Source organism: Rissa tridactyla, chromosome 1, assembly GCF_028500815.1.
Source record: "Rissa tridactyla isolate bRisTri1 chromosome 1, bRisTri1.patW.cur.20221130, whole genome shotgun sequence".
Lineage (NCBI taxonomy): Eukaryota > Metazoa > Chordata > Aves > Charadriiformes > Laridae > Rissa > Rissa tridactyla.
This window is the reverse complement of record NC_071466.1, coordinates 181,052,801-181,070,317: the sequence shown is the minus strand read 5'-3', so window position 1 is coordinate 181,070,317 and position 17,517 is coordinate 181,052,801. Positions and strand designations below refer to the sequence as shown.

General features: G+C 35.8%; 1 protein-coding gene across 2 annotated transcripts in view; it reads left to right on the top strand.

The window, feature by feature from the left end:
* CAND1 (cullin associated and neddylation dissociated 1) overlaps positions 1–17,253 on the top strand; it is a 29,051-nt gene extending 11,798 nt beyond the window's left edge. The window contains exons 3-15 of one of the 2 annotated variants that reach the window (XM_054206401.1): positions 4,031–4,185; positions 6,006–6,129; positions 6,559–6,815; positions 6,925–7,030; positions 7,538–7,683; positions 8,746–9,038; positions 9,723–9,864; positions 10,496–11,989; positions 12,775–12,870; positions 14,645–14,814; positions 14,905–15,069; positions 15,297–15,404; positions 16,500–17,253. In XM_054206401.1, the coding sequence (XP_054062376.1) occupies positions 4,031–4,185; positions 6,006–6,129; positions 6,559–6,815; positions 6,925–7,030; positions 7,538–7,683; positions 8,746–9,038; positions 9,723–9,864; positions 10,496–11,989; positions 12,775–12,870; positions 14,645–14,814; positions 14,905–15,069; positions 15,297–15,404; positions 16,500–16,724 (3,481 nt within the window). In that variant the 3' untranslated portion in view covers positions 16,725–17,253. The remainder of the gene's footprint in view (positions 1–4,030; positions 4,186–6,005; positions 6,130–6,558; positions 6,816–6,924; positions 7,031–7,537; positions 7,684–8,745; positions 9,039–9,722; positions 9,865–10,495; positions 11,990–12,774; positions 12,871–14,644; positions 14,815–14,904; positions 15,070–15,296; positions 15,405–16,499) is intronic. The other variant, XM_054206411.1, reaches the window with a different exon arrangement.
* The last annotated feature ends 264 nt before the right edge of the window (positions 17,254–17,517 follow it).

Genomic DNA, 17,517 nt, shown 5'->3' with positions numbered 1-17,517 from the left:
TAAAAAATGGTGAGATAATACAAAGCATGTATAGGTCAACAAGTAAAATTAATACGGGATAACATTTCCTTGTTAACAGCACTTTGGAATTAAGCTGCGCATCCTTGGATCTCCACTGTTAAAGCAATGCAGGAATTTGTCTTTTTTCCGCAGCGATACCAGCGAGGTAGTAAACGTGTGGGGTTGTCTTGCTGTCATTCTTGGCAAATACAGTACTAAGCTCCTAAACTAACTTCAGTGCCTTTATGCTGAATGCCATAGCCTCGAGCCTTGTCTTCTGAATAGTGATCCGTGACCTGGGTGTTTCCTCGCAGATGCCTGGCTGACAGTTTTATTAGCTAGTAGTGAACCCAGGGTCCAGCTGTGTTCTTGGAGAGTTAGACTTAAACTCCAGAGCCATTTCCAGTAAAAGAAGAAAAACTTGTCATCTTGTTTCACTTGTCATCTTGTACATCGTGTGCTTGTCTCTTAATAGATATAAATACATTAAGAAAAGAACTCTCCTTTAGACTGTAAAGTCTCAAGGGTGATTTTTCTGTCTTTAAACACTTGTTGGTTTCTGTAATACAGATGGGAATTAGATTATTTAAGTACTAAGTGTAAAGTTTTTGCCTGAGTGGCAGAATTTAATTTTGATTTTGGTCTATTTGCTTTCAGAATAATAGTCTTTATTGAGAGTTTTGTATCTTGCTAGCTTGGACAGATTTCTTCTTGCTTATAGATTGTCCCCCGCCCCCATCCCCTTTTTTGGGTAGTTGACTTAATGCCTGTGCTTTTTGTTAATGTGAAACTTGCTCTTAATTCAGAATAATTTCCAAAATCTTATCAAATAAAACCAAAACATTTTTCCCCATTGTAATTACTGAGGTCTGAAAGGAAATACTTTTAATCCAGATAGTTTCTTGCCAGTAATCTGGCACAATTAGAATATAATGTATTCAGTTTATTCATTTTACAAGAACTGCATACTAATATTTGTTAATAGGAGTTTAGCTGTTTACCATGATCTGGTAACTCCATTATTAAATTGTACAATCAAATGTATGAAGTTGGAAGTTCTCTTCCCACTTTTTTCCTAGTGTCTGGAGCTTGTTTTGGTTTTGGAAAATGCTTTGAAAGGCTGGTTTTGGAGTGGGTGGTGGGAATATTTACCCTTGTGTATCAAACTAACTTGTGGATGAACCGTTTTAAAAGCTTGGTAATTGCTATTTGTTTCCAGTCAATGAAAATTGAAGTGCAAGTTAATACATTATAACTTGCCAAATACAACTTTATTATTTTTTTTCTCAGCATGGGAAAACAGATGATATTTAGAGAGGATACTCCCTTTACACTTCACAAGGAGTTAAAGTATGCAAATACGTTCTAGTGGAAAGTTGTTTTGTTGTTAATTATGTTAGTCTATTACAAATAATTTCATCATCTGCTTGTAAAACTTCTGCATAGTTCTGATGTTTCAATAAGGTAGCGACCATATGGTCCTAAAATCATTGCAGCCTCAGAAGTCTGACATAGTTGTAGTGAATCGTGGCATATATTTGAAAATTTGAACTTTGCTTTCTTGATCTTAGTCTTGTTTTGATAAGAAGTTAGTTAATTTTTTCCTGTAGTGTTTCAGTTTGACTTCAACTGTCCAAAATTAGTGTTTACTAACCCTACAGAGATCATTTTCATCTCACTTAGCTTTGCTAGAATCAACGTTAATAAAAAGCAGATGTATACAGTGTTAAAATTCATTGTGGAAAACACATTAAGTTTATATGGAGGCATTGCATTCTAATGTAGTCCTAGTACAATCAGTTTGTGATTGGCTTTAAGACGTTCCTTTTTCTGCATTTGTTCCTACATTAATTTCCACATATTTCAGTTTTATAGTTTTGATCTGTAGAGTGCTTTTTTGTGTACATGGTGTACAATGTTGAAGGGCAGATACAAAGTTTGGAGTCTCCCTTGTAAGTCACAGAAATATCGATGATTTCTGACCTGTAACGCTTGGCTCTGTCAGTTGTAGGAGACACCACCTCTTAGCCCAGCGCTTGAAATCACTTAAATGCTCTCCATTCTCTCAGCACAAACCTCATGGAACCATTGCATGGGCTCACTTTGACTTCTGTACTGCAGGTTGGGCCCTGACTTTCACGAGAACAGCAACAAAGCCTGAGCTTTTGAAAAATGCTTCCTAAAATATAACAGCCTTGCGCATGTCTTCTCACTTCTCAAAATTTTAACCAGATTGTTTTGATACAAAGGGCTTGCTTAATAAAGTCCTCACGCCGTACCGCTCATCAAAGCTCACGCTGAGAACACGCATGTAGAATCTCTTGAAAAACTGCTGTGCTTTCTCACTGTGGCCAAAGTTGAATTTGATGATGATGTCTATAATTTGAAGTGTGTGTCACAGGAGAAGTTGTTGAGAATCAGGCTATAGGATTTCCTTGGTGGGACATCTGCAAAACATAACTAGGGGAAGGTCTGCGCACAAGGCCAAGTCAGAATGATGTCCATTATCCCTTTAATTCAGAAGAAAGAGAAAATGAATGGTAGTTTTCTGCAGATACATCTGTGTGTCTGTTAATTCTGCTGTTGGCTACACTTCTAGTTCACAATTCCCACGTTTTCTGTAGATGGTCTGTGCTGCTGCTCCCACCATTCTCGCCTCAAGCTATTGCTTTTTCTCCTATGTGACTGTTACACACAGCTCCTTGTTCTCCTGCCCTTGCTTCTGTTATGGTTGGTGCAGAACCTAAGCTTGGTAGAACTTCATGTCACATTTAATTTCTAGTATTGATGTCTCAGTAGTAAGGGTGCTTTCTTGATTGGGTAGTAATATTATGGATGTTACTACAGAGAATTAAAGAGTAGCTAGCCAGATAAACATACAGAGAGCAGAAGCTTACAAAAGAAGGGAGCTATGTCTTTCAGAGTAGTTACTGTATGCATAGGCTAACTTCACTGTTTTTTGATGGAACATGGTAGGAATGCCTATAATGCAGCTTAACGCTCATCTTTCAGAATTCGTTGTGTTCATTATTAATGTAGTATATGTGAGGGAGCTGAATTCAATTAAAAGATTGGGTAATTTAAAGTCTTCCAAAATTCATTTACCATTTCTGAGCTGCCTTGTCTGAAGGCAGGTGTTCTAAAAATAGGGAGAAACTAGATAAGCAAATTTGGAGTGAGAAGGAGGGGTTTTGCAGGTGAATGGAAGGAAATAAAGGCAATATAAGGCTCTGTTTTTTGTATAACTTCCTGTTTGTAACAGAACATTAGCAATGGAGAGATGCTGAAAGTTGATAATAGGGCTAGGAAGACGGTGAAGGATGCTATATTTCTTAGCAATAACTAGACTTTACTGGGACATCTGTGGTTTTAGTATTTTGAACAAATAGGAGCATTTGATGAGTGAATACAAGACACTTATGATCCTCAAAGGAGTTGGAATGTCTAAAAACAATTCAGAAGAAAGAGGAAATGTCACTGTGTGCTACGTGTATAGTGGTGCTTGGAGTCTGCGGGAAGAAGGGCATGCCATGACATTGGTTTTTGTTTTATCATTTGCATTCTATTAAGGAAGGTACTCCAAGGTGTAGAGTGAGCCTGAGTGTATGTTGGATTGAACCCAAGCATTGTATAGAATAAAGATGCAGTAATTAAGAAGATTGCTTACTTGTCTGTGGACTAAGCGGGCACTGATAGTCAAGCACATAAACTGGTGGCTCTGGCTAGGTGACTTTTGTTACAAATATTGGCGTTGAGAAGTGAAAGGGGCTCTGGTTTTGAGACTGAAGCAGAACAGTCATGCAAAAAACATTTCCGCCACTAGATAAAAAAACGTGCTAAAACAGCATTTTGTTACTAGATTTATGGAGACAGATTATCAACCCAACCAGCTGAAGGTTTTCGGATTTTAAAATTCTGCTTTACATTGCTACCAAAACAAACCATAAGTTTGTGACTTGAATGCAAAATATGTAGAATGAGGGGTTTTATTTAAGGATGCAGAATTAATACTTTTCTTCTATTTATACAGCCTTGGCCCTTTGGTGAGTAAAGTGAAGGAGTATCAAGTGGAGACTATTGTAGATACCCTCTGTACAAACATGCTTTCAGATAAAGAACAGTTACGTGACATTTCAAGCATTGGCCTTAAAACTGTGATTGGAGAACTCCCCCCAGCTTCCAGTGGTAAGGCATTTTGTACTCAAGACTATCTAGTTTTATTGTTTCATTACTAATTAAAAAACAAACCGCAAAAGCTGGGTCCTTTAGGGAAGAAGATTCAGTTCATTTAACATTGGAACTAATTTCTGTTAGAGGAAAAATGGATGACACAAATAACCTTTTAGTTTCTTCTCTGACTGTATTTGCAGATTTTACTAGTTTAAAAACTATTTTTACTGAAGAATTGCATTCATGTGAAAAAACCCAACAACTTATATGAACTTCAGTATAACAAATTTAGTGTAAAAGCTATTTTAATAATTGTCTGGTGGAATGTTTCTAGGCTATAATAATAGCTAAATCTCCCCTTGCTTTTTGATTGATGGTATACTTTAAAATTGATTATAACTTGGGTATTTTTCTTTAATGATCTGATTTCTTGTCTTAGGTTCTGGTGTTTTGGAAAGTACCCTGTGTTTCTAACAATTGCCTGTTAAATTACCAAAATGCTTACCTGCAGTTTTAAATGAAGGCAGTCAGTCCTCCAAAAGAGATAGTAATGATGAGCAGCTCATCAGTTAATGGCATTACTTTTTTATTCAAGTGCTTTTCAGATATCGTAGCGTAGGATATGAATGAGAATAGAGAAATGATTAAAAAGGCTTTGGAAGTGCAGTTTTTAGAGACTGAGGTTTCTGAAATAAAAAAAAAAAAGCTCTGATTTTAACATCCTTTATTGAAAATCCACGTGTAAGTTTTGCTTTTATCAAGCAGTAGTGAGATGTGTAAACTTTTACTTAAAATTAGTTATTTATTTAATCAGTTTAAGCTTTTATTCTTCTGTTTGCCTGCACAAAACAAAAGGAGATCTTGGGCTGAAGGTAAAGCTCGAACAAAAATGTAGCAAAATCTTTCAATATAATTAGTCTTCCTAATACAAAAGGAACCTAGGTGTTATTTCTTGCTTTCAACTCAAACATAGATTGTTGTCTTTTTTTCTTAGCCTCTATGGTAGTATATTTTACTGTCCAATTGTTACGTTGAGTTTTAGTCATATAGTTAAGAATAAGCCATAAATATATATAAACTATATTTAATATAGGTTGGAATGATAATAATTTCACATCTAAATTCCCAAAGTGTGATTTAACAAAAACTTCATGCAAATTAAGATAAGCACTAGCCATTGGGTAGCTGTTACCATGGCACGAGTATCTTCTTTTCTCATAATTACCCCAAACAACATTAGACAGTTGCGGGGAAGGGGGATCTATGGAGCTGTGGTAAAGACATTTTTACTTGAATTGTAAAATACTTTGGGTATACATTTTTTCCCCTTTCTCAAATGTTCCAGCAGTATTTCAGGTACTTACTATTTAAGTTATTTCATGTGCAAAATGATTTTATTTTGAGGTTTCGTTATACAGCTGTTCTTTAGAGGTGCCTCTATCTACTTCTGTGCTTCCCCTTGCCTTTTTAATTATTTCTTTACTTTTACCAATAGTCCTTTCATTTATTGCTCCAGACTCATCTTGGCCTTCACTTTCCATTGCTTGCCCTGCCAAAAGCAGGGTCCTTTCTGTTGTATATACCTTATGGGACAATTAAGAAGCCCTCCTTCTGAGTAGGTTTCTACATAGACAGTCTTTCAGCTCTAATGCCGAGCATACGTTACATTAGCAAACAGACTGGCTGTTCAAGCTTGTTTTGTTGTGTGGGAAAAGCTGTTTTATGTTTAGATCAGGTTGTTTCCATAGTCACAAACTTGATCTCTGGTGTTTAAAAAAACATATATATTTTTTTTTTTAAATTATGAAAACACTGAAGTTTTGTTGTACTTTCAGGTTCTGCATTAGCAGCTAATGTTTGCAAAAAGATCACAGGGCGTCTCACAAGTGCTATAGCCAAGCAGGAAGATGTGTCTGTTCAACTGGAAGCACTGGATATCATGGCTGATATGCTGAGCAGGTAAACATCCCTTTTCCAAAACGCTGGTGAATGCTCATAAATACTCCTTAAAGCTTGAGCTTAAATTTTCCAAATGTTAAATTTAAATTACTTTAAGTTACGTGAAATAATATGGTTAGGTATTAAATATAGGTGAAACTTCATTTAGGGGAAAAAAATGAATATATTGAAGGTAAGCTGATTGATAGATCAATTACTTTATTATTTAATCTTCTGAGAACTGTAGTTTTAAGCTTATTTTAATGTTTATTGCTTTGAGGGTATATTTTAAACTCATTTATTGTTTTTAAAAGCTCCACAAGCATAAATTTAAAGACTTAATTAGAATCTTTGTGATGTTTTGGGAATATTTAAAGGAATTGTTGTACAGTATGTGACCAAAGTTATCTAGATTCAATTGGTTTGAGTTTGTGTTTTGTCTGTTTTAAGGCAAGGAGGACTGCTTGTTAACTTCCATCCTTCAATTCTGACCTGTCTGCTCCCCCAGCTGACTAGCCCCAGGCTTGCTGTGAGGAAAAGAACCATCATTGCTCTTGGTCACCTGGTTATGAGTTGTGGCAATATGGTTTTTGTTGACCTCATTGAACATCTGTTGACAGAGCTGTCTAAAAATGATTCCATGTCAACAACTAGGACCTATATACAGTGTATTGCTGCCATCAGTAGGCAAGCAGGTCATAGAATAGGTAAGAAAAATACGTATTATCTGTATACTATATAAAAATATAATAATCTGTAACTTTAAAAGTTTTTTAGGTGAGGGTGATGACTTTGCTATTTTTCTTCTCTTACTAGGTGAATATCTTGAGAAAATAATTCCTTTGGTTGTAAAGTTTTGTAATGTAGATGATGATGAACTGCGAGAGTATTGCATTCAAGCCTTTGAATCCTTTGTTAGGAGGTAAGTTATTCTCAGGTACCTATTTCAGGCTTTCTTAAGATCTAATAGTGTGCCATTTGATTGTAAGCTGTCAAGAGACAGTCTCTTTAGTACAAAATATTTTTGCGAGCTTTGAGCTGGTACTGTTCCAGTTATTCTGTCTTGTAACTTAACTGTTAAGCAGTGTTATGGCTGTACTTCAGAAACTTTCTACTTTGCCGTTGCTACTTATGCAAACAGAAGGGGGAAAGTATTCTAATAATGTTTGTTGTCCAATAGTGGTGACGAAAATATTGATATCCAAAGGCACATCTTGGTCCTCCACACATTCCAATCTAGCAAATTCAGCTACATAGTAACATTGCCTTTTCTGAACTTTCTTTCTCAATTTCTGTAATTCAGATGGATGCATTGATGGTACTTGGTTTGGCTAAGGTCTCTGAAGTACAGTATGTGGCATGGAGTCTTTCAGAAATATTTTAATTCTTCAAAGTAATTTGATATTGATTGTATTTTTGTATTATGCAGATGTCCTAAAGAAGTTTATCCTCATGTATCTACCATTATAAACATTTGTCTTAAATATCTTACCTATGATCCTAATTACAATTATGATGACGAAGATGAAGATGAAAATGCTATGGATGCTGATGGTGGCGATGATGATGATCAAGGTATATTCTGTTTTTGGTTTGGGGGAGAGAAAGAGCTTCTGAATCTGCACTCATCTGAGAAAATTGATATGGGTGGTATTGCAAAGTACCAGCATTTGCGTGACTTGTATACTTCTGTATTCAATTTTTGTACTGTTTTTAAACATGCCTTATGAACTCATTTCTTGGAATAAAAGTATAGGATGTTCTTGCTGGAGATAAGGATTTCCAAGGGTGAGTATAAAATACAAGACAAATATTTTAAAAGACTTGAAACATGAAAAAGGCAGAAGCGTATAAGATGATATAACTAAAGCAAGAAGAACATCAGTTAATGAATTGAAAATACATATTCAGTATGGGAAAGGATTCTCACTATTTTCCACTATAATATATTGTTACCTAATGCATAAAATCAGAGTAGATAGAAAAATGCAGCATACTCAGTATTTTTCTGTATGATGAAAATGTTTTAGACTGAAAGGCATGAGGTATTTATTTAATATTTTGGCAATACCTTGCCATATGTAAGCTTTATGAAAACTTGGACACACAAGTAATCTGAACCCAGAGCATAACATTCTCATTACTTCAAGAATGAGTGAGCCGCATAGTTGTTGCTTTAGTGCTTAAAGTAAATTTGTATTGCTTATTGTATATTTCTTTGTTGTCCTTTTTGGGGGGCAGAGTATGGTTTGATTGAAAGAAACAAACAGAATCATTTGTTGAATCTCGATCAGCTAGTAATTGTTGTTGCATTGTTGCTTATGTCAGGAATAAAGAGGAATATGCTTTAAATCAGTAGTCAGGCTATAAATATGATGGGAGTTGCCTTATCCTGTTTGCAGTTTAAATTAATACATGTGTAAGACTAGCGTGAAAAAATTGGCAGAGAAAATAATTAGCCTTATGATTTAGGCAATTTAGAAGGCTTTTTATGTATATTTTTTTGACATGCTTCTGAACCTATTTCTTTGGTGTGCCTTAAACAAAGAACGCAAGTGTGTCTTATTAATTGTTTAAAATAAAACTTGATGCTTTGATTGTCTAGACTTGAACATATGCATAATTTATTTTTTCAAGGGAGCGATGATGAATATAGTGATGATGATGACATGAGCTGGAAAGTGAGGCGTGCAGCTGCTAAATGTTTGGATGCTGTGGTTAGCACACGACATGAAATGCTTCCAGAATTCTACAAAACTGTATCTCCTGCTTTAATAGCCAGATTCAAAGAACGTGAAGAGAATGTTAAAGCAGATGTTTTTCACGCATATCTTTCTCTTTTAAAACAAACTCGACCTGTGCAAAGTTGGCTTTGTGATCCTGATGCAATGGAACAAGGAGAGACACCTTTGACAATGCTTCAGAGTCAGGTTATTTGTCAAGATTTTTGTTATCTTTGAGAAGATACGCTGAAGTTATCATAAGGATAGTTCTTGAAATATGCCGTGTCATGCTTCCTTCATACACAGATTACAGTTTATCACTGTAGTACTAACATAGAGAGCAAGCCAGGTAAACTGGCCCAGAAAAGTGCAGCAGTCTTGAAAACTGAAATTACCAACTCATGCAAATGTGCTTATCTGACTTCAGTTGTTTACCATCACCTGTAAAAGTTGCATGTCCTGTGTAGTTTAACCAAATTACCAAAGCAAAATAGTTATTTTGTGCGTTCTGTAATGCAGACATAAGCTCTGATGATCAAGATAAAATTTGATCTGCTGCAACATACTTTATTTTCAGAATAAAAAGGATAGTGCTGAAAAACTTAGAAAAAGGGAATTATTTCAGTGACTTTTCAGTTGTTGCTCTCTACAGTTTCGTTAATTCAAATCTAGTTTTGCTTTGTTTCATTTCACCTTTTAAAGTTAAATTACTGTTTTTTTGGATAGCAATTCTTTTGAATCTTCATTTCCCAGGGTTTATAATTTCTCTAGTTCTGTAGAGAAATCAGAAATAGAGGGGTAGGACACACGTCTGTCTTTATACCTCCCAGTGATATAGGGTGAAAGAAATGGTAGCTATTGGATCAATTAACAGATGTGTGATGATTACAGGTCCCCAACATTGTTAAAGCCTTGCACAAACAGATGAAGGAGAAAAGTGTGAAGACTCGTCAGTGTTGCTTTAACATGCTGACTGAGCTAGTAAATGTATTACCTGGAGCCCTAACACAACATGTTCCTGTACTCGTACCAGGTATGAGAAGCATATTGTTAGCTTAGATTTATTAGTAAATTGGATGTGAAGTTTCAAGATCTTTAAATCTTGACTGTGCTTTTTGCAGAAGCTTTGAAGTGTTGCTTCTATTTAAAGAAATCAGCAAAATAATCAGCTACTGTGTGGATCCGTATAAATATTTTAGTGACATATTTCCATTAGTCTTGAAAACAAGGGTTGGCTGTGAGATGGAGATTTTTTTTTTTCATCTACCTAAAAAAATAAATTTAAATTGCTTCTGAATTGTAAGATCAAACTGCCTTCTTTCTCATCTCAACAGCGCAAAATATTGTTCATATTTTAGCTTTTGGGACCTAAAATGTAGAATTTTGAAGTAAGAAGGAGAAGTAAGTTTGGAAAAGGTAAAGGTTCAGAATCCAATTATAATTAAGAAAATATATCACAAGCCATCAAAAGACCCCATGTCCTCTGTGTAGAGGAAGCTTGAAACTGATTGAATAAAATAGCAAAAGGGGCATGGAAGCGTTCAAGAAAGGCTGGGAGCAGGAAAACATAAATTGAGTATAGCTACCTGCCTTCAGAAATTCTGAAGTGTTCTAACAGAATATAAATACCTAACCTAAAAATATATTTTTCTTTTTTCTTCCAGGAATAATTTTTTCACTGAATGACAAATCAAGCTCTTCTAACCTGAAGATAGATGCTTTGTCCTGTTTGTATGTGATCCTCTGCAATCATGCTCCCCAAGTCTTTCATCCTCACGTTCAAGCATTGGTACCTCCAGTTGTAGCTTGCGTTGGAGACCCATTTTACAAGATAACATCAGAGGCGCTTTTGGTTACCCAACAACTTGTGAAAGTCATTCGTCCTTTAGACCAGCCTTCTTCTTTTGATGCTACTCCTTACATCAAAGATTTGTTTACTTGTACAATCAAGAGATTAAAGGCTGCTGACATTGATCAGGAGGTGAAAGAAAGGGCAATATCTTGCATGGGTCAAATAATTTGTAGCCTTGGTGACAGCCTAGGAGGTGACCTGCCTAGTACACTTCAGATCTTCCTCGAGAGACTGAAGAATGAGATCACTCGGTTAACTACAGTGAAGGCCATGACATTGATTGCTGGTTCTCCTCTGAAGATAGATTTGAGACCAATCCTTGGGGAAGGAGTTCCTATTCTTGCTTCTTTTTTAAGAAAGAACCAGCGAGCTTTGAAACTGGGCACTCTCTCTGCTCTAGATATTTTAATTAAGAATTACAGCGACAGCTTGACAGCTGCCATGATTGATGCTGTCCTGGATGAGCTTCCACCTCTGATTAGTGAAAGTGATATGCACGTATCACAGATGGCCATCAGTTTCCTGACAACACTGGCTAAAGTATATCCTTCCTCCCTGTCAAAGATTAGTGGGTCCATTCTCAATGAACTTATTGGGCTGGTGAGATCGCCTCTACTTCAGGGTGGAGCACTGAGTGCCATGCTAGAATTTTTCCAAGCTTTGGTTGTGACGGGTACAAATAATTTAGGCTATATGGATTTACTGCGCATGTTGACGGGTCCAGTGTACTCACAGAGCACAGCACTTACTCACAAGCAGTCTTACTATTCCATTGCCAAATGTGTTGCTGCCCTTACTCGAGCCTGCCCTAAGGAAGGACCGGCTGTTGTAGGTCAGTTCATTCAAGATGTCAAGAACTCAAGGTCCACAGATTCCATTCGGCTTTTGGCTTTGCTTTCTCTTGGGGAGGTTGGGCACCACATTGACTTAAGCGGACAAATTGAGCTGAAGTCTGTAATATTAGAAGCGTTCTCTTCTCCTAGTGAAGAAGTCAAATCGGCAGCATCTTATGCATTAGGCAGTATTAGTGTTGGCAATCTTCCTGAGTATCTGCCATTTGTCTTACAAGAAATAACCAGTCAACCTAAGAGGCAATACCTTCTTCTTCATTCCTTGAAAGAAATAATTAGCTCTGCATCAGTCATTGGTCTCAAACCATATGTTGAGAACATCTGGGCCTTACTCCTGAAGCACTGTGAATGTGCAGAAGAGGGTACCAGGAATGTTGTTGCTGAATGTTTGGGCAAGCTTACTTTAATAGACCCAGAGACTCTGCTTCCACGACTCAAGGGATACTTGGCATCAGGTGAGCAGTAGTAACTCATGTACTGTAGCATATGGCCTTACACTATCTATTAATAAATTGATCTAGTTTTGCAAATTACTTGCTTAAATTTTGTGATATTCTTGAAGTCTTGCTTTCCTCCTGCCCCAACAATGTGAAGCTCAGGTGGTTCCATTTTTACTAGAAGAAATTAGTCATACATAACGTGAATTAGTTTTATATTCTGCTTTCAGACCGTAGTATTTCAATTAATGATGTTATGTTTAACTAAGAGTTAAAAACTTTAAGGGGAAGGAACATGGGCGACAAAGGGACGGCACTACTTGACAGACCAGTTGCAACATGTTGACATTTTGGTGTAAATTACAGTATTCCTAATTTCCAGATGAAAATTCTGAAACTTTTAAGGATTAGGAGGGATCATTGTGCATAATTCTTTAATCTTTCTCACATCAAGAATATTGACCGGTTTTTTTCACGTGCTTCTGCTTTAAAGAGGAGAGTGGTTTGTATAAGCCTATGTGTTGAATGAAAAAATCTGCCCTAATAGGCTCATTACTTCAATTTTCTGTAGCAGATAATGTGAAATGTTTATTGCAAATATTATGGTGTCTTTTTCCCCTGTTTAAAATGTACCATGAGAACATCTATGGAGAAAACATATTGCATTGCTAGCAGTAAGTAACATTTCTTCTTTAGTGTTCTTAAGAGTATTAGACATTTAAAGAGAATGGAATTGAATGTGATTTAAATTCTGTAGTTGTACTGTTTTAGTGTTACATATTTATACTTTTGCTTCATATTAGGGTCCTCATATGCTCGAAGTTCGGTGGTTACTGCTGTCAAGTTCACTATTTCTGATCATCCACAACCCATAGACCCACTCTTGAAGAACTGCATAGGTAAGTTCTCTACTTTAGTGACAGTGTCTATGTTTTCAAGCAATAGAATTGCACTTAAAAATTGTTGTGTTTTCGGGGAAAAAAAACCATTTTGCGGGTACCAGAATTATCTGATAATGGTAACTGTTGGAACAGTACATTTTCATAGTGGCCAACTATTTCTATTAATTCTAGCTTGTTTGAATTCTGAGTAGTAAAAGTTGTGTGGTAAAAATGGTATGTATTGAAGCTGTGATGGGCAAAGAATACAAGGAGCTAGGGTTTTTAGGAAGACAGTAGCCAAAAGCTGGTTTCCTTTCCCATGCTCTTGCCAAATTATATCAGTTTGATGTAGTAAGGTACTGTCTTTACGCAGAAGGGTGGTCTTGGAAATATTTGACATTTAGTCATTTAAAAGATATACGCACTTGTGAATTCTGAGAATTACCAGGTGGCAAATTGTAAATTTAGGTCTTTAGGATTGTATAATGCTTTGTGACCTGAAAGTTATTGGAAGCTTGTATATTTTTAAAGGGATAAGGTAATCAGAGCTTTCGGTATAATGTCAGTATGATGAAGAGCTTTGCAATGCTGTGTCTTTTTGATCTTTTTTCATTTGTATGACAAAGTATTGTAGATTTGTTTAGTATGCTATGGTGAAGGTTTTATATAGTGGGTTGATTACAAGTTTAAAGATTGTTAAAAATTGTGTATACTGATAAAACTAACGGGGGGAGAGAGATTAATCTTTGAAAACATACAGTTTTGTACAGAGCAAGGTTTTTATTTATGGGAAAGTGGCGTCAGTTCCTATGTGCTATTTTCATCATCATCATTATTTTCATCAAAAAAATTAACATTTTTTTAATAGTATGTTAAAGAATTGACTATGCTTCTGGGTTTTTCCCCCCTGTTGTCCCTCCCACTGGAGCTACCTTGCCTCTTGGGTTTCTGGACATACTTATTGATTACCCAGTCAAAATACCTGTTGGTATCTAGTACTTAAAAAAATCTCAATTATCTTTAGTTTGTTACCCAGGGTTTGTTTTTTTTCTGTGTAGAAGTCACTTTGATGTTTACACCCTTTTGTTTTTTTTTCCTTTTAAAAATCTCACTTCTCTTGGAAGTTGCTAGTAAACTTGACAAATGTTGGGGAAAAGTATGATCTATTCCTGCAGGCATTTCTGTTTTATAGAACTATAGACATTGTAAATTGAAAAAGCCCAGAGTGTGCGGTGGGATGGGATGAGAGGGCTGTTGCTATGTTAATAATACTGAGTGGGCTTATCCTCTGGTAATTTAGGTATTTTCAATATATGCCAGTTTAGGGGTAAAAAATCAATATATTCATAGTTTTCTTAAGACGTGTTCTCTAATTCTTGAACTGCAGAATTTAAATTGGTTTTCTAATGCATATTCTGAGGGGCTTTAATGGACAACAGGAAAGATTGTGTTAGATATAATTTTTGTCAATTTGCACACTATAGCTTTAAAAAAAAAAAGTTGAAATATCATTAAGTGATAGCCGTTTATTTTGGTGGTGGTTTCTCTATTTCTGCTTCATTATCTGAAATGCAAAATATCTCAGTTATATAATGCTTTAGAAAGGATTATAACTAAATAGATTTTTTTGTGTATTCATGCTAAAATAGCAGATATTGGTCTGTATTACATCAAAATAAGCACTGCACTTAATATGTCCCCTTGAAAAGTTAAAAACTAAGCAAAGATATTTTTGAAGTAGCAAATGAAGGTGATCCTCATAAGTTTGTTTTATTTCTGTACATGGTTGCAGGTGATTTTCTGAAAACATTGGAGGACCCAGATCTCAATGTCAGGAGAGTAGCCCTAGTGACGTTTAACTCAGCTGCACACAATAAACCGTCATTAATAAGGGACCTCTTAGATACTGTGCTTCCTCATCTTTACAATGAAACAAAAGTCAGAAAGGAATTAATCAGAGAGGTATGTTAACTAAGAAAAACAGTGCTAAATATATCTAAGTAGATTATTTGTTTTTCTAAATATATTACTTTGTTTTTTATTTTCCGACAGGTGGAAATGGGACCATTTAAGCATACAGTTGATGACGGGTTGGACATAAGGAAAGCAGCTTTTGAGTGCATGTATACTCTTCTGGATAGCTGTTTGGATAGACTAGATATATTTGAATTCTTAAACCATGTTGAAGATGGCCTGAAGGATCACTATGATATTAAGGTTAGCTGTCATTTTTCTCTGTGTAAGCAGTGACTGGGTCAAAATATTTTAAATAGTGAATAGACTGAAATGGTAAAAATATTACTTCGTATGCTTAAGTACTTCACCGTATTTGCCATTTTTATTGAACTGTTGCTGCTAAAAAGGTTACACAGCATTGTAGGGAGTATCTCTCCATATATGTGCTGAGCCTAACTGATTGTTGAATTGGTTTTCTCTCAACCTAGATGCTAACCTTTTTAATGTTGGTGAGATTGTCTACCCTTTGTCCAAGCGCAGTGCTGCAGAGATTGGATAGGCTTGTTGAACCGTTGCGCGCTACATGTACAACTAAGGTATTGTTTTAAATTTAAAACTTATTTATGTTAATTATTTTGTGTTGTCTTATAGAAGTATAAATGAACTCGCCTATGAAGAATACTTCTGAGAATCTAGATGTAGTGCTGCAGCATTTCCTGGGTGACAGTTCATAAGCTGCAGTAGGGCAATATAAATGTATGGGCCCTTATATATGTATTAAATGTCTTTAAACTACAAATGGAAGAGTAGACTTGTTAGCTTCTTTTTAAAAATCCTCTGTTTCTTTGATGCCATTTGTTTTGTTCCTTAAAAATCTAGGTGCCACCTGGGCAACTTTTAAGTCTCATTATAAATAGTGAAACAGTTTTTCTGACTTCTAATGATTATGTTGTTGCAGCCAAGCATTTGGGTGACGAAGTGTGCAGACAGTGTAAAGTGGTCCTATTTTTGTTGGGGTTTTTTCGGTTTGCTTTGTTTCTTCATTTATATTACAAGATTCTTGGATGTTGGCACAGTTAGTCTCCTTGCATTCGTGCTCTTACCTTGATCTGTCTGCATGTTCTGACAGTCATTTAATGCCTGATTTACCCTGCTTCTCCATTACTGTATTCTGTTATATTTCACATCAAGAAATTTGATTGCTTTTAATGATAATTTATGTTTGTATCACTGAAACACCTTAGACAATGATAACAGAAGGTTAAGCAGTAACCTAATGAAGGTCAACTTTTAAAAAAACTCTGTTCTCTGGAAGCTGGAAGTATAGTGATAATATTTTAATATTGTTTACTGAGCTTACTAGCTAGAGGTCAGCTGCTACAATTGTTTTGATTTGGTAACTGACTTGGTATCTTACAAGCTTTTTCTGCTAACCATGCAGTATTCAAGTTTCAGTCTTACTTGTAAAGTGACGGTAAAAAGTCTTACTAAAGAGTAGCTGTTTGGAGGGTATTTTTAGCTTCTTGTTGTTGGGATTTTTTTTCTTTTTCCTTTTAGAGCTTAGGCCATTTTGAAAGCTGTGCAAAGTGGTAGTATGGGAGGAAATAAGTCTTTGTTGGAATTTTTTTTTTTTTTTTTTTTAGGTGGGAGGGTTAAGCAAAAGTTTAAACATATTTTCATTTCTTCCCTAGGTAAAGGCAAACTCAGTGAAACAGGAGTTTGAAAAGCAAGATGAACTGAAACGATCTGCTATGAGGGCAGTAGCAGCGCTTCTAACCATTCCAGAAGCAGAGAAGAGTCCATTAATGAGTGAATTTCAGTCACAGATAAGCTCTAACCCTGAGCTGGCAGCCATCTTTGAAAGTATCCAAAAAGATTCATCATCCACTAACTTGGAATCAATGGACACTAGTTAGATGTTTGTCCAAAATGGGGACCATTATGTTGAACCGTACAATGCACTGAATTGACAGATTATGAGTAAGAAACAGAAAAAGTATCTAATCTACACGTTGTTCCACTTTATTTACCGTTATGGAGACAGTTGGCTTTTCCCATTGTTGCTTTTCTAGCATTTATTCCAGAAATGTATTTCCATAATCCAGAGTTTGTTAACCACTCTTGTTTTAGTGGATTTGGCCACATTTGGGAATTAAAAAGTTGACACACGTTGTATGAAAATAGGTTCCAACATCCATTTGCCCTGTAATGTTTAGGATTAAAATGTCAAAATTTTGTGACCATGATTTTTTTTTTCTTTTATTCACTCTTTCTACTTGTAAACAAAAAGGGGGGGAGGTGGGAATCAAGCGTCCAGGTGCACCATTTTTTTGTATAACTTCTTATTCTTTTTTTGTTTCAGCTTCATAAATTGGTTTGGCTGGCAGATGAATTCTGTGTAAGATTTATTATATTAAAGAGAGGGTTTGGGCACAGTTCAAAAAATCCAGACATAAATGTCATTTTTAAGGTGTGGGGATTAGAAAACAAATATCCCTCATGTGCACACTAATTTTGCATGAGCAAGTTTACAAATATATATTGTCTGTAAAACAGCATGTACAGTTTATTCGTAATGCAAGTTAAAATAAGTTCTACGGTATCAGTGCAGTTTTCAGGTGTTTTGACATACAGACCATTCATACAGGAAGGGACAAATGGTTGTCTTAACCTGGCTTTTTTAAATGCCAGTAGTATGACCCTGCAGAT